This window comes from Hippocampus guttulatus, chromosome 13 (assembly GCF_054856545.1).
Source record: "Hippocampus guttulatus isolate MCC_2025c chromosome 13, RoL_Hgut_1.0, whole genome shotgun sequence".
In the NCBI taxonomy this organism is placed as follows: Eukaryota; Metazoa; Chordata; class Actinopteri; order Syngnathiformes; family Syngnathidae; genus Hippocampus; species Hippocampus guttulatus.
The window spans coordinates 826,315-850,169 of NC_141273.1; the positions used below are offsets into that span (position 1 = coordinate 826,315).

Below are 23,855 nucleotides of genomic sequence, written 5' to 3' on the forward strand. Positions count from 1 at the left end.
TACATAAAAAAATCATTTGGAGTGAGAGCTCCCGTCTACCAGGGGCAAGATGGAGTACAAATATTTTAGTCACAGAAACTCTGGAGGGTGCAATACTATTTAAAACACACACACACATGATTATGACTAAGGAAGAGAACAAAGGATCGCGTCGCCTTTCATGGCTGACGCGATCCTTTGTTCTCTTGTCTCTCATCGTTTTTCGCCGACATTCCATTTCCTGTCTGCTGTGTGACTGACGCTTGGCACGCTGAGGGTCACCCAAGTGAGACCTCCTCTTTGTCGCCTTCTCGGCTCATCTTCGCACTCCATAATGATGATGATGAAGCCTTCTACGACGGTGGAACTTCCACGGAGAAAATTTTTGCTACGCGCCGGACAAAATATTTGTCAGACCTGCGGGTATGATGCGGTCAAATTGCACACTCGCCGCAAACTACAAACAAGCGCGGTTTAGAAAAAAGGGCAAGGAGGAACGAGACGATCACAAAGACCATCTGCATTTCATTTCCTCGCAATGAGCGGCACGCGCGCATCCGCACACCAACGTGCACGCGCGCTTCATAATGGAACGCCAATCTGAGGCCCGCTGGTGGCGTTGTTGTGAATTAAGACCGGCTCGTTCCGGAATGTCCACCAATAATGGCGGATTATCACGTCTATATGTAGATACAGATACCTCCCGCGGGGTTAAAACCATTCAGGATTAGCGTGAAAAGAGAAGAAGGCATTACGCAAATGCTACTTTGACATAAAAGCACAAATAGAACACCCCCCCCCCCAAAAAAAAAAAGAAATCTAAATTCATAAACATAATACTATGTGTAACATAATGTGTTTTCAAATACTTGTTATTGTGTGCATCTTGTGATTATTATAAAACAAAAACATTTTAGCACAAGAATAAAAAGCTTTCAGATTGTTGTACTGTATATAATGACTAAATACTGAAAAAAATAGCACAAAATAAATGTTTACATTTTGTAATTTATTTATTTTTCAAACAAAAACAACGTTTTGGTGAGATGAACACTTTTTAACATTTTTAGAAAACGAATTAATGTTCTATTTAGGGTTAATATGGTGTCCAGCTACAATGTACTGTATATATGTACTTCGAAATGGATAAGATAAACAACAATAATGAGAATTTAAAATATCTAATTAAGACAAAACGAATGCAAATAATAACAGAGAGGTGGAAATGGTCAGAAAATTAAAAAAAATTAGTCTAGAAATAAAAACTGAAAAAAAAATGGATATTGATTGTAATGATTACATTTGTTTTAATTATTGAAGAAGTAATTATAATTATAAATTGAGGCTTGGAGTCAGTATAATATACAAATATGTAAATATGAACATGGTTATAGTATTACATGATCATTGGAAATAATTGTCCAAAAACTGTTTTGAACGGAATCAATGTCTGAATGAACTACGTCTGTGACGTCATGGACATCATCCACCGGACACACAGCTCCCTCTGGCGGACAACATCGACATGACATGCCTTCGACAACTCGTCGCCCTGACCGAAATAACGTTCAAGAGCCAAAGTTTTGCTTGGCTTGAGCGTGCCCAGAACTAGTTCGGCACTCGAAACGATGCCCCGTGGCGACATTCAACGACATATTACATCATATGTGACCCTAGACATAATTAGTTTGGCGATTTGGCTTGGCGAGCTCCCCAAAGTGCTGACGAGGCTTGCGACCTTGACATTTCCGAGAAGTCAAAGGAAAACGCCGCGCAACATTCCTTCAAGGGGGCGGGGGGTGGGGGGGGGTGGTGGAAAAAGTGCCTCTCAACGCCAAGTGGGGATAAATTACAAGACGCGGGAGTGACTTTTACACGCGCTGCGCATGCGCGCGCGCGCACCTGTAATGATTAACTGGAGGCACGACGGTGATCTTTGGCATTTCTTTGGCACTCTCCATTCATTGTCATTCCTGTTCTTTCTTTCTTTTGTTTTTTGTTTTTTCCCCCTCCAAACTTTCTGGATGCGCTGCGATTCGCCACGTTGCCTTTCTCCCTTTCGGAGCTGAAGCGAAGAAAAGGAAAGAAAAGAAAAGCAAAGCAAGCGCGTAAGCTCTTCTTCTTCTTCTTCCTGGGCTGAGTGAGCAGGTAAGCGCAAGGTCGTCGTTTTGCCTTCAAACCAGCCCGAACGAGATTCTGCATGTGCTCCGTTTTCAGCTGTTGGTCTTCACCTCACGACAGATTGTTGATCGTTTGGCATTTTATCCAGCTTGATCGAGACATTTTTTGAATGGCAGATTACTTTGTGTGCTGCGGAGGAAATAAAGGACACGTCTTACAAACCCTAAATGGAAGCGGACTCGAAGGATGTTCGCTGTCTTTTTAATATTATCGTGATTGTTTGCACGGTTCAGTTTGACTTGTTTCCGAGTAGTTTTACGGTCGATTTCAGTTAGAGAGGTAAAAAAAAAAATATATATATATATATATTAAATGTCTTCCAAAAGTTATGAATGTCCTATTTACATCATAATGTGTGCATTGTATTACACAATACACTTGTAAAATAATGTTTGAAATGAAATGAATGAATATCAAGCAAGGTCCAGTGCAGTGATCCTTCAAGTGGCCTTTTGCTCCATTTCAAATAAATCAATTGCTTTGATTGGCATTCATTTGATGAAAGCAGACGGCTCAAAATGACTTTGTGTATTTTCACTGACGTTTCCGTAGCAACTGTAACTTGAATTTCGGACCCAAGGTCTTTTGAGTGAGAGGCGAGACAAAACGAGTTCCGCGAGTAAGACGGCGACTCGGCCTTCCCGCCGCCATGTCGACGACACGGGTGGCCGTGTTATGGGCAAACAAAAAAAAAAAAAATCCAGTTTGGAAAATGGAGCGATTTCCTTTCCGTTCGGTGCACTTTGACTCCACTGAAGCTTCGCGCCACCGGGAGAGAAGCGGAGCGAGCTCAGCTACTCCGAAACGACAAAATTAGCTCAAATATGAACGTCGTCAACAAAACATTGTGAACAAATCGTTTCTTTCGGATGCTAATGATGACTCGCCAAAGTTTCAAACCGTGTATAGCGCCAACTACAGCCAAGGAGGACTTACTCCCCTGTCGGATTTTCTCTGCCTGCAGTCTCAGTTGCCGGTATCGGCGTCCTCCTGGAGTCCCCGATACGCAAAGGCCCGATAGCGATACCCGCTAGTGGCACTTGCGCAACCCCGATGTTTTTTTTTTTGTTTGTTTTTTTTAGCTGCGTCTTGCTTGCGAGTTTTATTGATTATCGTTTGCACCATCGTTTGGTTTTACTTTCTCGCAGCGATTTGGCCTCGACCGGTGTCACCCGACCGCCAATCCTCTGTGACCTTCGACATCATTTCACCAATCGTACCAAGCCGCTCATATTTAGACTTCATTTATGTGTAATTTGAAGTTGTTCACATCGAACTTGGACTTTATTCGCGGTACCTGGAGAGTTGATTGCTTTTTTTGGATGGAACTTGGTGTAAAAAGTTCAGAGGAAGTCGCCTTTCTCAAGTACCTGTCCCCTTCAGTACCCAAGCGATGGACCCCAGCACACAAACCCCGCCCCACCAAGAGGACGACGCCTCCAAGAAGACTTTGGGGCCGCTGGAGACTTTCCGAAATAACATCCGACTGGCGGCCGAGAAAAGTCCACTCACGCCGGGGTGCCGGGGGTCCAAGACCCCCTCGCCGTCCGCGCCGGACAGAGCGCCACATTCACCCGGTGAGTCTCTCGAGGTTCCGGGAACTTTTTGTGCTTCCGACTTGTCGCTTTGGAACCTGAGAGGAATGTCATCGGACCAGTTTGGGGTCTGCTTTTGGCCCCGATGAAAGTATCCCAGTCAGTCCGATGGCCTTTCGGAAGTCGAAACCAAAACCGCGTTTTACATTTTAGTGCTCGGCACTTGCTGTCCCTGGAACTGAAAGACTGCAGTCAGATATGTTGGGTCCCAAAGGGAACGAAGATCTGAATTCGGACCTCTTGAAGGTCACCTCCCGTTACCGGGGTCTTGCCTCCGGAAACAAAATTCAAGTCCCGGGATCTTTGAGTTCCACCGAAAGGTACCAAATCCCGGATCAGAGCCTATCACGAAGCTTTGTGGATCTGCATTTGAACATTTTCAAAGGTTCCCGGACCTCTCAAAAGTATCGCCTTCCTAGCGTGGTCTTCGTTCTGCCCCAGAACCGAATTGACCAAATGGATTCCGTGCAGGGTGAACACAACGCTCTTTGTTTATTTGTTTCTTTCACAAAAAAAAAATGCTTGAATGCCGCATCAATTCCTCCGTTGGCTTTCCGTCTTGGGTTGGTGTTTTTGTTTTACCCGTGAAGGGGTTACCGTGGCAACGACCGGTTCTCTTTCACCGGTTGAAGGCGATGGGATTGTTTTTCCCGGCGCCCGCATCTGCGCATTCCGCAGCGGGTCACCCGAAGGACGCGCCGCCGACTGCCGGGCTCCGTTTGTTCTCTTCGTCAGGCGTCACGTCGCCGCTCCTCCGGACCGACGACGGCGACGACGACCGCGACCGATCGCCGAAAAGCAGAGCCGCGATGCATTCGAGGACGGGTGAGCCAGTCGCCATGGGAAAAGTGACGGCCGGACGTGCGCCGCGTCCGCTTTGCGCTTACGAGGGTCCGCCTCTCCCTCAGAAGCCAACCTGGCCCGACTGGATTCCCTCCTGAAGAAGGGAGCGTCCATTCGTCGCAGCCTGAGATTCGGCTCCAAGAAGGGCAAGCGACGGGACGCCTTCCCGGCCGTCCGGGGGGAGGCCGAGGAGGAAGACCAGGGTGAGGAAGACGACGAGGAAGAGGAAGCATGGGAGGAGACGGAGGAGGCGTACACCTTGCCCGAATTGCCGAGCGTTCCTCTCTCAGGTGAGACTGGGAAGCGACGGACGAACCCCAAATGCTCGCACGCTGCATTCAAGGACGATGGGAAATATCACGATCGGGCCTAAAAGACTTCTATCGCGTGTGTTTTTTAAACAAAGGCCTCGGGGGACGGGCAGTCCCGCAGCCTTGTCCCGCCCATTCTGCGTCCTCCGTGTTTATTATCGCTGTGTTTTGAAAACATTCCCGTCGACGGCGATCTCCAAAGTGTGCCGACGCTGCGGTCGGCGTTTCCCTCGACATCGGGGAGCTTCTCGCTTTCATCCGCGTGCAGGAAATTCAATCACGCAAATCAATTCCGTTGGCGGATGATGGCCGTCCGCTTGCAAAAGTCGCTCATTCAAATCCGATCCCGATTTCACAAATGGAGCCACGTGATGTCGAAATGGATCACCTCATCGGGATCGGATCCCAATTGCACATTTGGAAGCGATGTAAATGCTCACATCGAAATGGCAGTTTTCACTTCAACGATTGTCTTTTGTTTGTTTTGCAATCGACTCATTCACTCCCAGAGACGTTTTTCAACGTCTTTTCAGACTTGGTCTAGAATCGGCTGCAACTGAATGAGTGAAGTGGCCGAGTCCGGATCAGATGCGGGCTCCACTTGCGCTTATGAAAGCGATGAAAACACTCCAATCAAAGCGACACCCGAACCGCACGTCACGCGAAACAATCGTTTGTTTTTGGAAATGATCGGGTCCGTATCTCATTTGGGGTTTGACGTGACCCCGAGCCGCGCGTGCACACCGCACATTTGGTTCAAATCCGAATCCAAACGGGCTTCGGCAGGTTAGCCGCAGAGGAGGTAACCGGACTTTTCGCTCGGCAGTGATGCAGATCAGCAAGCTGATCGAGATGGAGGTCCTGGAGGAGGCGCACCTCCACCTGCTGGCTCTGCGGGCGGAGTTCCAGCGGGAGCGTCTCGACTTGGACCGGGAGGACTCCACGGTGGAGCTGGCCAAGAAGGAGAAGGACCTGAGCCTCCTGTACGCCGACCTGCGGCTGAAGATCTCCTGCATCGTGCGCACCTCCGTCTCGCTGCCCGCCAGGAACAAGGGCCTCCTGGTCCACGTGGCCCGCATCGTCCAGGAGGAGGACAAGCGGGCCCGGGAACCCGGCGGTCTCCACGGGAGCTGGATGGACGCCTGGAGGGAGGCGGTGGACCGGGGCGCCCGGGAAAAGGTGGACGCCGTCCACCTGGAGCCGACGAACCGCAGGTGGGGGCGGGGTCACTTCACGGCACGGACAAAAAATCTTTTTTTCCAGAATCCGCAAATCCTTTTCTGCCACGTGTAGCGAGGCCTCGTGGCTGGCGGTCCACCTGGGTCTTCTGGGCAAGGCGGTGGTGGAGGATCTGGAGAAGGTGAAGCGCGAGCTGCGTCGCTCGTACCCGCCCAGCTTCCGGGTGTTCGCCACCTACGTGCGCAGCTACCACGCCGCCGTCGGCCGGCACCTGCGCGTGCTGGAGGGCCGCGCCGCCCGGCTCAAGGACCTCTACGCCCTGCTGGACTGGATGCTGCACCGTTACCGCAGGTCAGTGAAGGCCACTCGACGGCCGACTCCCGCGTACGCCCGTTGCTGTGAAGTTGTCTGACCCCTTCGCACTGATAGTTAAAAAAAAAAAAAGGGGGGGGGGGCAAAAAAACACATCCTCCGAGCAACGGCTCGTACCGTGAAAACCTCGTCAAAGCGAGACGCTCTTCTCTCAAAGCGCCACTTCTATTCGGCATCCCTTTTTCAAGTGAGGAGCAAGGAAGCGCTTTGCGGCCATCTTGTGCGATCACGGGCCCAAGAGCTACGTTGGGGTCATTTCCAAACTTCATTGATCACAAAGGGACCATCTTGTGGTTTGAAGGCACTCGGTGAAAGTGAACTATCGGAGAGTCATTTAGCCAAAAGTAGTGCTTTGCCGCCATCTAGTGGCGTCTTGGTGCCAAAGAATTGTGTTGAGGGGGTTGACTTAATTTTACAAATGAAAGGCGTGAGCTTTCTTTTTTTTAAGCCATTTCATTTTTATTTAATCTGTGAATGAAAATATTTTTCTCACTTTTTGTTATTTCATTCGTTTTCGCTAACTTCTCATTGTGTATTCCGCCGCATTCCGTAACGTAAAAACATCACTATGCTCATAAAATAAGCGGCGAGACAACATGATGGCAGAGAGTTGAGGTCCGACAACAGGAATGTTTGAAACATTTCCAGAAGAAGAAGAAGAAGCAGCAGATTGATTGACGGCATTCCGACCGTGCTTACAACGGAGAAAAAAAAAAAAACAGAAAAAAATCCGTCGGGCATCGCTCCCGGCGCATCTTTTTTTTTGTTTTGTTTTAATGTGTTGCTCGCGTGTGCGCTTTGCTGCCAACGCTGCGCTTGTCACCCGTCGGCAGCGAGCGTCTGATGGCGAGCCCCGCCCTGGAGCCCGACATGAGCCACGTCGACGTCGACCTGCGCCTGGATCAAGACTTGCTGCTCGGGCTCAGGGACAAGTTCTGCCGCACTGTCAAGGTGAACGGGTGGGCGTGGCCTCTTTGAGCCCCGGACAGCATTCGCTGTGATGTCATCGAGTGGCCACACGGTGAAAGGTGACGCGGGGGCGCGCCACCATTCACTGTGGCGCCTTTCGCCGCGTTGCCTTACATTTAGCGGCAGCCGGTCGATAGAGGGCGCTGTGGCACGCCACTCCCCTGCTGTTGAGTCACCTTGAATAAGACAAAAGTGAAATCATAAATATATGAAGACGAAATCATCAATCAAGTTGTTTCAAAAATATACGCGCGCGATGTCAATGCTTCGGTTTCAGCGGCGAGTCAAATCGATGTGTTCGTGTACAGTGTGTCCAACTTCAAAGGCGTACTTGGGCAATCATTCACGCACGTACCGCTAGAGGGAGCCCGCGGTCTACTAATGCTACCCGAAAACGCCCGAGAGGCACTTCTTGTGGAGTGTCGCTTTTAATCGGAATTTCTTCACTTCTTCGACCGCTTCCAAGGAGGACATGAGAGTGACTCTGGACCGCCTGGTGGCGCTGGAGAACGAGGAGATGTGGAGCGTCCGGAAGCATCCCGACACGGACGACGACCACTTGCTCACCTCCATGTTCCACATGGACATCTGCACGGTCAGGCAGCGACGCTCACGCTTTGCTCCGAACGCAAAATCTCTTTTGCGTTTTCGTCCGCTTTCACTTGTTTGACGTCACGTGAAGCCGGCATACATCAAATTGGATCAAAACCTTGCTTGTGCGTTCCATGTCAACGGAAGTGTTCCAAAAACGTCACCGTCATATTATAGTGTCATCAATGTCACGTTTATGTTGTCCATCTTTACGTAAATAAATTTTGCGGCGCTGGAATTGAACTTTTATTTTAATTTTTTTCCTGGTGCGGCCGCAATACCTTCCGCGGCCAGCTGAGGGCGGCAGACTCAAACTGTCATGGGGCGTGTGTGCAGAAAGTGAGCGGCAACGTTGTGAACGCCCGATTAGTGGACGCCGAACTGGAACGAGGCGTGGTGGCTTCCTGCCTGGGAGAGCTGCAGGATTTCCCCAAGAGGTTCCGTATTTTCGCTCAATCATGTCGATTTTAGGTTGACTTGGCCAAAGTGGAAGCTCATCTTTCACGATTGGCAAACATGAGAAAATCTTTCAAAAGCAGAAGAAGAAGAAGAAGTGGGTGGGTCATGCAACTGCAGAGAGCCTTGCAGGAGGTATCAACAGGAAAAAACATGACTTTGAATTCCCCTGATAAACAACCTCTGCGCTGTGCGACAATATCAAACGTACATCATTCAAAAACGTTTCAAAACCCAACAGACACAACAATAAGAATAAGAATAATCGTGGAGCGGCCTGGTGCTTCATTGGCTCGCGCGTCGACCTCACAGCGCGAAGGTAACCGGGTTCAATTCCATCTCCGGCCTGCCTGTGTGGAGTTTGCATGTTCTCCCATTCCAAAAACACGCATGGCAGGCTGATTGAACACTCCAAATTGTCCCGAGGTGTGAGTGCGGATGGTTGTTGGTCTCTCTGCGTGCCCTGCGATGGGCTGGCAAGCGGTTCAGGGTGTCCCCCGCCTACTGCCCGAAGACAGCTGGGCTAGGTTCCGACAACCCCCGCGAGCCCTTGTGAGGATCAAGCGGTTCAGAAAATGGATAGATGGATAATAATGGTGCTTTGTCTCTTGCTTTGTTGGAATAATAATAATAATAATAATATAATAATAGATTTTATTTATAAGCGCCTTTCAAGACACCCAAGGACACTTTACAATAAGAAAAAACACAAAACAATACGGGTTGAGCAGCGGCAGCCAAAACGCGCCAGCGTTCACTCAACCCGAAAGTCAGAAAGAAACAAGGGAGGGACAGGGGGAGAAAAAAACCCCACGCTCGAACTACCCTCATCCGAGGATAATTTGAGTGAGGCAAAAAACTCCTGCACAAGCATATGACAGTTACAACAGGTCACAAGACATAAACAATGAAGACGGTGAAACAAGGGAATGTATGAGGGAGGGGGTGATGGTGGGGGACTAGCTCCCGCGGTTAAAAATTGAATGGCAATTTCTATTTTTTTTCACTCATCACAATTTTTCATTTAGATTTTTTTTATTGCATTTTCTTAACAATATACAGTATTTTAAATGTATTCATTTATTATAAATCATGATTGTAGGAATCATACTTAATTATTTTATATTATTGTTTATTTTATATTTTATCAATGATTAATTTGCTTTTACATTTTCATCATGTGTATATTTTTAATTATTGCTATTAATGATGGCTTTTTTTTTTCAATGTATTACTTTGAATGCAGTATGATGATCAGTTGAAGTGCGTGCGCCTTTTGTGCGTTCCACCCAATTCTAAACCGCCTTACGCTCGCAGGTTCCACGCCGAGTTCCGTCGCCAGCTGTCCTCTCTGCGAGCCGACGAGCCGCTGTGGAGCGAATTTCAGGTCACTTACATCAACTGCTTCCATGCCTTGCAGTAAGTCACGTGACTTGCCGTAAACGCTCGCACTGTTGCGTGGGCGTTCCTCAAGCGCCCTGCTTTTTTTTTTTTCTTTTTTTTTTGGTCTCTCTCGAGCGCCTGGCACTCGTCGAGAGCTCATTGGCATGTTTAGACGCGTTGCCCGCCGCCAAGCTTCTGCAGGAGAAAGCGTTGACTCGCTTGACTCGTCAACAACACACCGAAACGTTTTCCGCGTGCGTGTGCGCGCCTGTGTTTGTGTGTGTGTGTGTGTGTGTGTCTGTGTGTGCTAGGCACCACATTGAGGAGTCGTACGCAGGCACCAACCCCCACGGGGTGGAGGCCGTGAGCAAGGAGGTGACGTGGCTCCTGCGCACCCTGCGAGAAGGCCTCGAGCTGCAATTCAAGGGGGACGTCAAGGTGCAAAAGCACGTTTTACATATTTGATGTTTGCTCAGATATTATATCCGGTAGACTTGGTTCTGATCATGGTCTTCTGACTGGACTTCCTGACCAGAGCACAGAGCCCGTAAGACCCCTACGACTCCACTCCAAAGTCTTTTGCTAATCTGCTGCAGAAGAGATTTTAAAATTCCGCTACTGGTCTCGACCTCACTGAATGGATCGGGTGGTGAATACATTGAAAGCAGTGCCGATTACATTTAAACCCGGTCGGGCTCCGAGGTCAATTTTCAGGGCCCAGAGTGCAACGGCAACATGGTGAAGCAGCATTTAGCTGCTACGCCGCACGGAAATGAAATCGGCGTGTTACCGCAAAAGATTCAGAGGCATTATCATTTTAATGTAATCAAGATTCTTTTCATTTTTATATAGAATCATTTTTCTTGATTTATATTTTTGTTTTTTGTATTCGGGGGGTTTGCGATATTGTCGCGCACCTAGCATCATTGCCAAAAGTCATTTTTCAATATTTTTGGACGACACGCTATTTAAAACATACCTTGGTCATTTTTTGTCTTACAAAAACTTCAACCAGACGGGTCAACAAGTAAGCGAAAGGAAAACCGCCCCATAAAAAAATGCAGCTGTGCGTTTGTTTTCCCCAAATATTGAAAAATGATGACATATGAATACATATTTTTATTGTGCTAGTTCATTTTTTTGGGGTAGCCTAATTTGAAATGTTTTCAATTTGACCACTAATAAGAGTGTTTTATTTTAGTTCCCAAAAATGTGCTTCTTTCAATGCATTTTTGCATCCTTGAATTTAGTTTGAGTTGTATTTCCCTTCGGTTCGAGGAGGTCAAAGTGCAACGCGATACTTTTTAAAACGTTTTTGACCGAGCGAGACATCGTCATGAAATCTCATTTTCGTTTTATTTTGTCGGGGAATCCCACGTGAGCTCGCACGGTCTCGCCGCGCGTGTTTATTTTCAAGGAAGGAGGGAGTGGCGGAACGAAGCGCTTGTTTTGACAAAAAGCAGAACCGACGACATGTCACAACGGCGAGTAGATGAAGAGGAGAAAAAAGTGGAAGTGCACTCAAAGGAAAATATCGGTGAATTCCCGCGATGGCGATTTCACAATCGATGACTTCCCTTTTCTCCTCCTTCGCCCGCATTTCGGTGATTAAATACATCACATGTTGAGCGTATTTATTTAGCCGGCATGCCGTTACGCTCGCTCAGGGGAAAAAAAACCTCCCCGTTTGTTGTCATAAACATCAAAGACAACTTACGTTGGTTCAAATACATTTTAGATTCTTGAACCAACTAATGTGCACCTTTTTTGTCAACGTCAAGTGCAATTTGGAGTCTTCGATGACGTGCATGTGTAAGTCCTCCTCGGCAGTAGGTGGCGCTATGTCGCGGCACTTTGACCCGCCCGCGCGTCCTCGTCTGCGTCGGAACGAAAGCCGTTTGGTCACGGTTTTCTTGTTGTCGTGTGAAATGAAATGTCGGCGAGCGCTGAAAGAGTCAATCGCGCGTCGTTTGTTGCAGCTGTACCTGCGTCGGATGATGACGAGGAAGTGGCTGACAAACGACGACGACTTCAACGGCCTGCACGCTCGCGCCGAGCTTCTGGCGCGGCACTGCGAGGCCATGCGGCCGCCGCACCGCCAGGTAGGGCCGTCGCCGACCCCCCCCCCCCCCCGACCCCATTATGACATCATCCCCAATCACGGTGGGCCGACCTTTGCGGCAGGACGTGGCCGGCGCGGCGCACTACCACGTGCTCAAGGAGTACGTGGGCCAGCTCATGAAGACCAACTACTCGTGCAAGAAGCGCAAACACCACAAGGCGGCCGGCAAGATGCGAGCGCAGTGCTCCGAGCTCGCCGACGTCTTCCATCGCATGGTAACGGCAAAAACACTTCCTCACACAGAATGCTCAGATGGGGGGGGGGGGGGGGTTCAAAATTTTTTTTTATCAACGCTGATGACTTGATTGGACACTAACTTTGTTTCCATAAACACCAAAGACAGTTTAGCATCTTTTTATGGAGTTGAGGTGTCGACTCGAAATGAACGCTAGCCGATTTCACAAACATCAATGTCTTCCGTCAACCTCGTTTTCATCGACAAACGGCAATTTCAAGCCGAAACACTTTTTTGCCGTTTCCGCAAACGGCAATTTCGAGTCGAGCCTCGCGTATTTTTGTGAACATCCACGACAATTCGGTGAAGCTAGCATACTCGCGAGTGGACCTAGCGTATTTGTTTTCAAAAACAGACAATTCCAAGTCAATCATCATTTAGCTGTTTTCGTAAAGACCAAAGAGAATTTCAAGCCTCGCCTCGCATGTTTTTGTGAACATCGACAATTTCGAGTCTTCTGTGAAGCTAGCGTACTCACGGGTGAAGCTAGCGTGCTTGTTTTCATAAACGAAGACGATTCCAAGTCAATCATCATTTTGCCGTTTTCGAAAAGACCAAAGAAATTTTCGAGACGAGCCTCGCATGTTTTTGTGAACATCGATGACAATTTTCAGTCTTCGGTGAAGCTAGCGTACTTGTTTACTGCAAGTCAAACGGAACGAAGGCCTTTTCACAAACATCAACGGCAATTTCGAGTCTTCGCTGAACCCGGCGCACTCTTGAGCTCAGTTTTGAGCGGGAATCGTCCGTCTTGGGAAAAACCAAAGCCATTTTTTTGGGGCGGGGGGGGGGGGGCACGTTGCGGCTCAGGGCTCGCGGGAGGACTGGCTGGACCCCGTCGGAGATCACCTGAGCGACATCGTGGGCCAGAAGAATGAAGGCGACATCAAAGACCACCTGCAGCCTCTATTGGACCAATACCCGGACTTCGGGTGCGTACCCCACGTTTGTCGCCGTCGCCGTCTTCATCATCGTAGAACATTTCGGATCTGATAAAATCTGGCAAATTGTCGGCAATTTTGGTCAAATTGTTTCTTTTATGGAAAAGTAAAAAAAAGACGTAACAAGTTGTACATTGGGGTCAAGTTGAAGAAAATTGAGTTTTCTTTCACAATTAAATATAATGACAAAATTTTGTTGTTTAAAAAAAATGAAGGGGAAAAAATAGTATTTTTGTTTTTCTTTTATAGTGATGGAATTTTTTTTTTTTAAATCAAGGAAATTGGATTTTATGTCAAAGTACAATTTAATACATTTGTATGTCATGTCCAAATAAAAATATAACACTCAACTCATAAAATAAGGACATTCTGTTGTATATAATCAATAAATAAATACATCGGGACAATTTCTCTTGTGCAAAAAAATAAAATAGGCAAATGGACTTTTATGCTAAAAAAAAAAAAGGATTCTGTATTTCTTGGGAAAATGGAACAAAACGAGACAAGAGCTCGAAGAAAGAATTGGCACTTTAGACAGCCAAGAGAAAAAGGTCACATCCTGCTTTCCTGCGGTTTGAACGTCAGTTGGAAGGCTTCCTCTTTGGGGCTGCCCACTCGCTCGCCGGCCGGCCATCTGTCAAACGGCGAGAAGGAAGTCGCTATTGTCAATGATCAACAAAAAGGGAAAGACGCCGGAGTCTTTGGCCACTTGATTAGGAACGGCCCGCGATGACATCTGACTCGGCCTCGTTTGGCGCCGGCTCATTCGAACAAGAAAGACGCACTTGTTGGCGATTTCGTTCACGTCGGCGCGCGTGGAGGACAAAAAATAAAATTGCCACCTCACAATGAAATTAGAAAAAAAAAGATTGGAAATAATCGTATTTGTGATGCATGTTTTTTTTTTTTTTTAGCTCGAAGCACCTGACGGCCGTGCTGGCGTTCCGCGGCGCGCTGCGCGGCCGCGAGCATCTGCGCATCCTGCGCAGGCTGGAGCAGCTGAGGAAGACGAAGATCACCACGGCAACCGGCAACGACCGTCATGGCCGCCGCTCGCTCTTCCGCAACATGGAGGCTCCGCTTCGCGCCGACTGCCTGTCGGACGTCTCCTCCTTCTGCTTCACCTTCGTCTTCCCCGGCGAATAGCTTCCACGCAGGAAGTGCAAGCCTCTCACCCCCCCCCCCCCGCCCCCCATCAAAAATGTTGTTTAAAAAAAAAAATTTTTACTTGAATTCAATTGGCACAAAATTACTAGAAGAATTATGTGGTGCCGCTTTGAATTTTTATACCAAAATTTTCGCGATTTGAAAAAAAACAAAAAACATTTGCGTCTGAGTTTGAATTTGAAAATTTGACACTGATTTAAAAATTTCGAAAACTAAACTTGTACGCCATCAAAAAAAATGTAAAAGCTCGGGGCCAAAAACCGTGAATGGCACAAAAATACGACAAGCAAAATCTGTGCCACCTGGATTTTAATGAGGGGTGGGGGGCAGTTTCCCCCCTATTTTTTTTTCCTCCAACATTTCAGGAGCTATGCCACCAAACCGACTGTTACAGGTCCAAAATGGACAACCTCCTGTTCTATACTCGGCATGGGTTTTTTTTTTTTGCGCATCCCGGCCTGAAAGACAGATTGATCAGATTCCAAGTCCATCCATCAAACAGGTGTCCAGAACTTTCCAGTGGCCACTCAATCATTCACGTGAACGACTTCCAGTTGAATTCCACGAATGGTTCCTCGAGACATTTTCGTGCATCTCGTTCTGACGGACGCGTCGACCAAATTGCATGTGCATCAGTGGAAAAGGTCTCGGGTGCTATTCCCCCCCCCCCCCCCCCGCCCCCCTTCGACCTTTCAATGGGGAACCACAGAGTGAGTTTGGGCGTTTGTTGGTGTTGTGAACATGCCGCACGTGGAAACAAGCGACTGGAAAAAACAACAAACCTGCGCTGCATGCTAATCGTCTCATTTCCTGTACAGCCTAACCTCAAGCGCCCCCCCCCCCCCCTCGTCGGCTTGCGGTGAGGCTGGTTGTCATCGCACGCACTTGTCAGCGATACTTTCGCTTTTCATTTTGGAGAGTGGATGCTTGTACATGCCTGGCACTGTCTGCTAGCTTTCTTTTCTCACTCTTTGTAAAATTGTTGGGGAAGAAAACGTCATACAACAAGACAACGTCTAAAACAAAGAGGGAAAAGCCCATGATTCAGGCTGTTCAAATAAGCTCGAATCCCGCCCCCGGTTTGAGCAGCGTGTGACGCTCCATTGAACCCTTAAAATTTGGAACGTTTGCAGCTGTACGCGTGCGTGCTGTCGGTGTGCGCGTGACGTCATTTCCGGTCCAGGCGTGGCTTGAGGCAGTTGCTTAAAAACTGAGCGTGTGAAAGCGAGCGAGTGTGTTTTGTGAGAGGAGCGGCAATGAAATCGGGTGAGTAGTATGCGCGCACGAGCACACGCACACAAATATGTACACGCGCACACAAGTACACACGCGGGCAGAAACGCGCGCACACCTTTTCATGAAAACGTGTCAGTTTGTCACAATTGAATTGTTTTTCGGTTTGTTAATTTTGGTGATTGGATGCTCTACGCAAAAGAACAAAAACAACAACGAGAGAAAGTTTTCTCCGTCTCGGATGACAAGATAACCCCTGCTGATAAGCAGTGCGGGTTTGTTTTTGTTTTTTTAACTTGACCGTGACAACACTTTTGAGTTCAAACTGGTTTAGCCCGTCTATGAAATCCTGGCTCGAAACCCTACTTTGCAATACTAAGTTCAACCCCTCTTTTGAAATTGTAACCCTGGCTTGAAACCCAACCTCGAAGCTCAACCCGGGCATGAGAACTCTACTTTAACACCACACAACTAGTTTGAAACTCCAACGGAGACTTGAAAAGCCTATTTTAAACCCCAACTTTGGCTCATAACTCTTCTTTGAACCTTTAACCCAAGTTTGAATCCCTAAACCCGTCTCCAAATTTAAAACTCTGAACTACTTTGAAACCTGACTCGGGCTTGAAACCCATGTCTTGAATCCCAAAACGTGTACTTAAAGCCTCATTTGATAACCCCTAAACCTTGGTTGAAACCCGACCTACAGCGTCCCTGTTCTCAAACCCTCATTTAACACCCTAACCTCAACTTTGAAACCCAAACCCTGCCCTGGAATTGCAATCATGTCTTGAAACGCTAGATTAAAACCCAACCCAGGCTTGAAACCTCACGTTGAAAGCCCGCTTATGTGTCAAAACATGTTTGTATGCGATGCGTCAGACTCGCCGCAGAAACACGACGGCTTCAAGTGGTCAACGTTGGCACCCTGGTCCAATCCCCTCCGGAAGGCGGCCGCCGAGACGAAGCCCCCCGGGAATGCGGCGGGAGGACCCAAGCTGAAGCTGAAGTTCCCCAAGGTGTGGGGCCTCAAAACACCTCAAGTCAGGCGTAACAGCACCTCCGCCACGGACAAACAGACGGCGCCCCAAGATGTCCCTGACCTCATAGGTGCGTTCAGACAAAAAGACTTTTTGCTATTAGCGCAGGTTAGTTAGCCTAGCCTAGGCTATTAGCTTGGGAAAGGCCGGTTCGCTCGGCTCACACCATTAGCGTAGCACTGGAGCGCAGCGTCAGATAGATGGCCTGGTGCAGGCTATCAGCTGAGAACCGATCCGTTAGCTAGGCTAGTTAGAATAGCACAGGCTAATTAGCGCCGTGTAAGATAGATCGCCTAGCGCAGGCTATCCGCCCTTAGAACAGGGGTGTCAAACGAATTTTTGTCGCGGGCCACTTTGGAGTGACGGCTTCCTTCAGAGGCCCGGCTGTGAAACCACAAAAATGTTGTCTCATCGCATTATTACTTGTACACACCAAACCAGCTACAATAGATAAACAAAATTACTGCAAAATTCAATCATTGATTATACATGCTAATTTGACATTTTGGTCCAGATTTGAGGAAGGATCATGCAAGTTGACACACATGATTTTCTTTCGGAGGGCCACATCAAATGACGTGGCGGGCCAGGTTTGGCCCCCGGGCCTTGACTTTGACACCTGCGTCTTAGAACATATCAGTTAGCTTAGTGAAGGCTGGTTACCTTAGCACAGGCTAATTAGCAGTTTCATGAGGTGCAAGTGGAAATGAATGAAGAGTCACCATCAAGCTCACTTGAAACCCTAAAGTTGGCTCCAAAAACCTGAAGCCTGTCTTGAATCCCAAATCTAGAACCCCAACCCTAGTTTGAAACCACAAATTTGGCTTGGAACCCGAAATCAATCTTGAAACTTTCATTTCAAAGCCCAATTCTTGCTTGGAATCCTAACGACGGCCTAAAAAAACTGTTTTAAAACTCTAATTGTAAAACCTCAAACCTGATTTAAAATCTTGAAGCACGACCTTAAAACCTGAACCCAGAGCGACACACTGCAGTGAACCAGGAAACCCTGTCCGTGGTTTGAAACCGTAATTGTCTCAAAATCCTAACACTAAGTGGAACCCCTCTCCCTGGTTTGAAGACTTCATTTGAAACCGGAATGTAGGACACCCCCCCCCCCCCCCAACACCCCTCAGAGCTGTCTTGAAACGCTACTTTGAAACCTAATCCCGGTTTGAGACCTTCATTTGATATTGAAAAGCCAAAAACGATCTCCAAGCCCTTATTGCAAAACCTGGTCCCTGGCGTGAAACCTTCTTTTGAAATCCGAAGCCTGGCTTCCCTCGATGACCCGAGCGTTTTCTGCTTCAGCGCCGCCGGCGCCACCGCCGCCACCGCCGCTGACCTTTGAGCAGCATCTTTCGGCGCTGCACCTGAGCGAGGCGGGCCGGCTGCTGCTGGCCCGAGAGGAGCGTCTTTTCGTGGGCGGCTTCGACGACAAGGCGCCCCCCCTCGAGGCGCCCGCGGGGGACGTGGACGCCCTGGCGGCCGACCGGCAAGCTTTGGAGGAGGCGGTGCTGCAGACGCTCAGGGTCTCCCTGGACCAAGTGGACGCCGACGCGCTCAAGTCAGCCGTGATGTTTATGCAGCAGGAGGACGAGTGCGACGAAGCATGGGAGCTATATGGAGGCATGGCGCCGCCCTGGAGGCTCAGGTAGGGAATGCTTGGAAGTTGTGACGCATCTTTTTTTTTTACGCCCCCCCAAAAATCTGTGTGATGTTTCCAGTGCAAAAAAGATATTTTTGGTCGGTTTCCCACTTATTGATTTGACGATTTAGATTTATCTTTTTTTTTTCCTACCGTGATTTTTATTTATTTTTTATATTTGATGATTTGAATCAAACTCCAATATATCTTGAGGTATTTTTTGTGGCATCAGATTTTTAATTTTAGACATTGATTCCCCCCCCCCCAAATGTTTTGATTGATTGACTAATTGTAGATTGATTTAATTATTTGAAGTATTATGACTGTTTAAATTTTTTTGTACAATTGAAATTTTGGTCTAAAAAAAAAAATTGTGTTAGTAATTTCAACTTGAAATTTTATTACGGAGTATTTTTGTGCCATTCGAGTTTTCATTTGAATCTTGATGATGGATTTGATGATTTGACTTCAGAAATGTTCGACTGTTTTATCTGTAAAAATGCTGGCGTTCAAAATTTTACATATTTGACTTATTTCTTGTCACATTTTTGCATCATACGAATTGTAATTTGAGTTGAATTATTTGAATTTTATGCCGACGGTGAAATGGTGAATTATTTTGGACACAGAATTGTTTTAGAAAAAAAAAATCTGTTGGAAATCCAGTTTCAAATGCAAAGCGGCACACTTGCTGTTCTTGCGTCTTCCGTCAGGGGCTGGAGGCAGCTGCACGACGAGACGCTGCGCAGTCTGGTAGAGGAGCGCATGGACGCCCCGCCCACGCCCTCCGCGGGGCAGTCGTCCATCCAGGCCGACGTGCAGGGCATGGGCCGGCGGCTGAGGCGGGACCTCCTGCTGGTGGCGCAGCGCATCAAGCCGTGCTACCCGAGCCACCTCGCCATTTGCCAACTGTACGCCACCTGGTACCACCACTGCATCAGCGCCAGGCTCAGGAGGCTGGCCGACTTCGGGCTGGACGACCGGGACTGCACCTTCCTGCTGCGCTGGGTCAACGACTACTACCCGCAGTCAGTTTCACATTGCCTAAACGCCAGATCACAATTCTCACAGAGCGCAAAAATGACCGCCGTATTGACCTCTTAGAAATGTGGAAATATCTCCACCGATTCCAACCATTCCATCAACAAGCACATTTCAGGGGTTCAACGTTAAACTTAACGTGCATTTCACCACGTAAGGATTAAAAACGGCTCCTTCGTGCGCCAGGTTGCTTCAGGAACCTCAGCTGGCCGCCGACATCGACGCCAAAGTCCTTCAAGATCTCCTACCTGAAAATCTCCTCTCACCTCTGGAGGAACAATACCTCAGCCATCAGCAGGTACCCGCCGCGGCGTTCCCGCTCCGCGTTACACATTCACCCTCAAGAGTTGCTTGTCATGTCGGACGTCAATGTTTGTTCAGCGAGAGCTGACCACGTACGTCGGACGCATCCTAGACCAGGCCCAGGAGGCCTGGACCAAAGGCGAGGAGCCGCCCGAGGAGGACGGATGCTTCGTCAGTCCAACGGCCTATGACATCATTCAGGTACGGTACTGGATTACTGTACGGCTCTCTTGCCTACCCGGCAAACCGATAGCGTCAAACGGAATCGAACGATGCGGTTAGTTAGCTTAGTCGAGGCTATTAGCTTGGCAAAGGCTGATTAGCTCAACTCGGACCATTAGCCGAGCACTGGAACGCAGCGTCGGATAGATAGCCTAGCGCGGGCTTTTAGCTTGGAACAGATCCGTTAGCTAGGCTAGTTAGCATAGCACAGGCTAACCGAATGTTTTACACGGCAACCGATAGCATCAAACGGAATCGAACGATGCGGTTAGTTAGCTTAGTCGAGGCTATTAGCTTGGCAAAGGCTGATTAGCTCAACTCGGACCATTAGCCGAGCACTGGAACGCAGCGTCGGATAGATAGCCTAGCGCGGGCTTTTAGCTTGGAACAGATCCGTTAGCTAGGCTAGTTAGCATAGCACAGGCTAACCGAATGTTTTACACGGCAACCGATGGCGTCAAACGGAATCGAACAATGTGGTTTTACGTAGATGGTCAACGGCATCGTGAATGCGGCGGCGAAGGTGGTGGGCGACCCGCGCAAGGCTCAGAATTTGACTCGTCAGCTGCAAGACTTGCTGCACAGGTAAAGCGGCGCCGTCGCCGACACCGAGACCCCGGTCGGTCCAAGTATCTGACCGCGCCCCCGTTGCCTTGAAGGTTCAGGACGTTCCAGGCCGAAGTCATCAAGCGCAACAAGGCCAACAGCGCGGCCTTCGTCAAAGCCAACCTCGGCTGTGTGGCGCAGTTCAGGTGATGTTGCGTTTTGCCTTCGTTCATTCACGCGTGCGTACGTTCCATCATTCATTCATCCACTCACCGTCCATAGAACGATTCATCCGGTCATCCGCCCTGCATCTGTCCGTTTTTTGACACTCATTCAACCTTTCTTTCGTTCGTCCATCCCTTCACTCCTCATTCTGCCACCACGTACGCCTTCGCGTCTTCATACGTCCGTTCCCGATGCGTGCGCAGGCACTTCCTGAGCACGCAGAGCCGCCTGTTCCCGGAGAACGTGCGCGAATGCTGCCTGAGCATTCTGAGCGACATGAAGCGAAGCGCGCACGACTACCTGCTGAATCCCGTACACAGGAACCTCAAGGTGACGACGCCGGCCGCCGTCCTTGGCGCACCCGCAGTGCCATTTAAAAAAAAATTTTTTTTGGCCACGCCATGCCGTCTACTACAATCTGAACTTTGTGACACTGCAGTCGGGCTACCGGAAGCTTTTCAGCCAAGAGTGGTTGAAGAAGTCGACGCTGGAGCTCCTGCTATCTGGCCTGGAGGACGAAATGCCTCGGCTTCAAGGTTCAACCGAGTCCTGTCACCGGGTACGAACGACCACACGCGCGGCACACGACACCGGTCGTGATACGTGACGCCGTGATTTCCTACTAGCGTGCGAGTTACAATTTGGTATGAGGACGAATAAGACGTGACGTGAGATGTTACGACACGGTCGGATACGATGACTTGAAATCAAATAACCATTTTGCGCCATGTACGATTACGGCGCGATGCGTTACGGTATGCTACATTATGATACGGCACGATGTGCCGCAATGCGAAACGACGCAATCGAGGACCGGTACAATATCGTCCGATTAGCGTCGGCGCGGTATCGTGCGCGACACGACTCGATATCGTGTGAAAAGCGTGAGATTCGACACCGCGCGATACGAGCGGCAGCGATATTGACGGGACAATGTGAGACTGACGTCTGATTGGCTGAGCGCTCTGCCCGCTAGGAGCTGCTCGGCCAGCTGCACCAGGAAGTGTCGGTGGAGTACGCTCGCAGGCTTCTCAAGGGGGAACTCAAGCTGAAGGACAAACGGCAGCAGCAACAGGCCGCCGACAACGTGGATGACGACGCGCGCGCTCTGCGCGACTTCTTCGCCAGACACGTAAGTTTGTCGGGGGTTTTTTGGTCGGCGGAATGGATGCGTTCATTTTGATTTGTCTCCGTATTCATCGCAAATGAGGTAAATCAATAAATGCGATGCTCATTCGTTTGGTGTGAATGCTAATATGACGTAATCCACGGTATGAATGACCGCGTCTTATTGCTCAACTGCAGAAAGTCCGACACTGACTGGAAGCCGGTGGAATTTGTATGAACTCGAGATAAACTGGAGGGGAAAAAAATGTTTTTGGCATTCAGGGCTCCGAGGAGGCGTGGCTTCAGGAGGCTCTCGGCATGATGGCCGAAGTCCTGAAGCTCCAGGATCTCCCTGCCATCCAGTTCCAGGTGGCCTCGCTGGGAAGCTCTTTCCCCGACTTCAGGTAAACGTCGGCTGATGTCATCTCTTCCGGCCAACTGACATACGCCGCATACCAAACGGGCTCCGTGCTCAGTAGGATAAAAAAAAAAAAAAAAAACAACACCTCATTAGCCATTTTTGTTAGCATTTTCACATTCTTTTCTCGGCGAAAACCTCACATAGGTTCATTCGGATACTTTAATGGACTTGAATACAAAACATCCTTGCCATAGCCATTTATCTTCACGACATTACCCCATGAGAGATTGAATTCCAAAAAATACTGGTACTGGAAAAACGCCGTGTTAGCATGTTAGCACAAATTTACCCCAGAAACAATCCGCCTTAGACTTTAGGGTGCATCTATCTGATCAATAAAAAACTAATTAGTAGTAAAACTGATTAGTTTTCAGTATTGAGTGAAAAAATAACAAAAAAAATGACGAATAAATCAGGTCAAGATGGAAAAAAACGAAACCCGGCTTGACTTGTATCTGATCTTTGTGTACGAAAAAAGTCATAGATCGAAAATGGAAGCAACAACAAAATTGTTGTGTTGATATTTCTGTCAAGTGTATTTTCCGTGGGGAAAACTTGGAACTGCCTTGACGGAGGTCATCTGAAAGTTAGCTGATCTCCGCATCGTCAGAAGTAGCTCTCTTGTTTATTCCAGAAAAGTGATCCAAAGTTTTCAGAGGTGCTCAACACAGGCACTACAATGGGATCCGCGCCATGCCCACTAACTTTTCCTGCCTCCTTCCTTCCTTTGCTTCCTCCAGCGAGAAGCATGTGATGTCTTTGCTCAAACTGAAGTGCAGCCTCACCAAGGAGGATAAGATGAACGTACAGGCCGTCCTGGCGGAAATTCCCAAGGACTGCGGACGATCGCGGCCTTTTTTCTCATTTGTCCTGGTCAAATAGCGATGGTGCCAAATAGCGATCCGCCACGCTCCAAGCGCAATGTGGTACCCGTTATTCTACGTGTGTGTGTGTGTGTGTGTGTGTGTGTTTTATGATTTGTTGAGCATTCGGGCCATCTTATTTTTGTATAGGTTGAACATGTACATTTTGTTTAATAAAGGAAATGGTCAGATTTTTGCGTTAACTTTATTTTCTCTTGCACAACCTCAGTTGGTTTTCCAGTAGCTCAACTTAAAGGGGTTTAGAACAATCTGATCTTATTTTGGAGGGTCTAATCGTCTGGACATTTTTTTTCCTGAACTACATTTGGGGTTTTTCCTCATCATATTTTTAAAAAACTCAACTCTTTGGGTCTTCACTGAAGCTTTATTCTAACTTCTGCAATTTCTTGAGGTTTTTACGGTTGTTAGATTCTACATCTGAACAACTTTGGGTCTTTTTTTCAGGTTTTTATTTTTATCGGACCGATGTTTAGGGCGGGGTTCGGCAACCCGTGGCTCTGGAGCAGCAGGTGTCTCTTTAGCGCCGCCCTAGTGGCTCCCTGGAGCTTTTTCCAAAACGTTTGACTTCAAGATGGCGCTGCGAGAGTGGCTGCCTTTATGGCAGCTCCTAAACATTTTGTTCTTCTACATTCCTTTCATAACTTTGTTGATGTAAATTGGGAATTTCTCCATTGCGAGACGAATAAAGGTTTTCTTATTCTTAATATAACTTGTAGAGATACATACTCCATGTGTTGCCTTCATTGCAAGGCTTATATAAGGCTCTTTCAACATTTTGGTTTGCCGACCCCTAAACTTTAGAGGATTGAGTGTATTTAAATTTTAACATGCGCACCGTTAGCGGTTTAGTATTTTGTTGAGGTC

The 23,855-nt window shown here is 48.2% G+C and overlaps 2 protein-coding genes across 4 annotated transcripts; both read left to right on the forward strand.

The window, feature by feature from the left end:
- The first annotated feature begins 1,799 nt into the window (after positions 1-1,799).
- Positions 1,800-15,452, forward strand: exoc3l4 (exocyst complex component 3-like 4). Of its 2 annotated transcripts, none has more exons than XM_086126943.1 (15): positions 1,800-2,127; positions 3,544-3,737; positions 4,434-4,580; positions 4,664-4,888; positions 5,736-6,123; positions 6,203-6,439; positions 7,294-7,411; positions 7,896-8,024; positions 8,357-8,457; positions 9,794-9,895; positions 10,171-10,297; positions 11,839-11,961; positions 12,044-12,196; positions 13,027-13,148; positions 14,072-15,452. In XM_086126943.1, the coding sequence occupies exons 2-15, from the start codon at positions 3,554-3,556 to the stop codon at positions 14,301-14,303; spliced, it is 2,388 nt and encodes a 795-aa protein (XP_085983069.1). In that variant the 5' UTR covers positions 1,800-2,127; positions 3,544-3,553; the 3' UTR covers positions 14,304-15,452. The 2 variants fall into 2 exon arrangements, with proteins under 2 accessions (XP_085983069.1, XP_085983070.1); XM_086126944.1 differs by having other exon boundaries at positions 4,491-4,580.
- On the forward strand, positions 15,425-23,161 carry tnfaip2b (tumor necrosis factor, alpha-induced protein 2b). 2 transcript variants are annotated; one of them, XM_086126946.1, is made up of 13 exons: positions 15,425-15,590; positions 16,437-16,664; positions 17,906-18,248; positions 18,956-19,270; positions 19,470-19,581; positions 19,665-19,787; positions 20,299-20,393; positions 20,468-20,560; positions 20,783-20,909; positions 21,019-21,138; positions 21,556-21,711; positions 21,969-22,090; positions 22,848-23,161. In XM_086126946.1, exons 1-13 carry the CDS (start codon positions 15,581-15,583, stop codon positions 22,987-22,989), a joined length of 1,986 nt encoding a protein of 661 aa, XP_085983072.1. In that variant the 5' UTR covers positions 15,425-15,580; the 3' UTR covers positions 22,990-23,161. The 2 variants fall into 2 exon arrangements, with proteins under 2 accessions (XP_085983072.1, XP_085983071.1); XM_086126945.1 differs by lacking the exon at positions 15,425-15,590 and having other exon boundaries at positions 15,624-16,664.
- Positions 23,162-23,855: the final 694 nt, after the last annotated feature.

Coding starts and splice junctions, on each gene's coding strand:
- exoc3l4 (XM_086126943.1), top strand. CDS start 3,554: ATGGACCCCAGCACACAAACCCCGCCCCACCAAGAGGACGACGCCTCC. Junction 6,124..6,202: donor CTGGAGCCGACGAACCGCAG/GTGGGGGCGGGG, acceptor TGCCACGTGTAG/CGAGGCCTCGTGGCTGGCGG. Junction 13,149..14,071: donor GACCAATACCCGGACTTCGG/GTGCGTACCCCA, acceptor TTTTTTTTTTAG/CTCGAAGCACCTGACGGCCG.
- tnfaip2b (XM_086126945.1), top strand. CDS start 16,403: ATGTGTCAAAACATGTTTGTATGCGATGCGTCAGACTCGCCGCAGAAA. Junction 21,712..21,968: donor GCGACTTCTTCGCCAGACAC/GTAAGTTTGTCG, acceptor TTTGGCATTCAG/GGCTCCGAGGAGGCGTGGCT. Junction 22,091..22,847: donor AGCTCTTTCCCCGACTTCAG/GTAAACGTCGGC, acceptor TGCTTCCTCCAG/CGAGAAGCATGTGATGTCTT.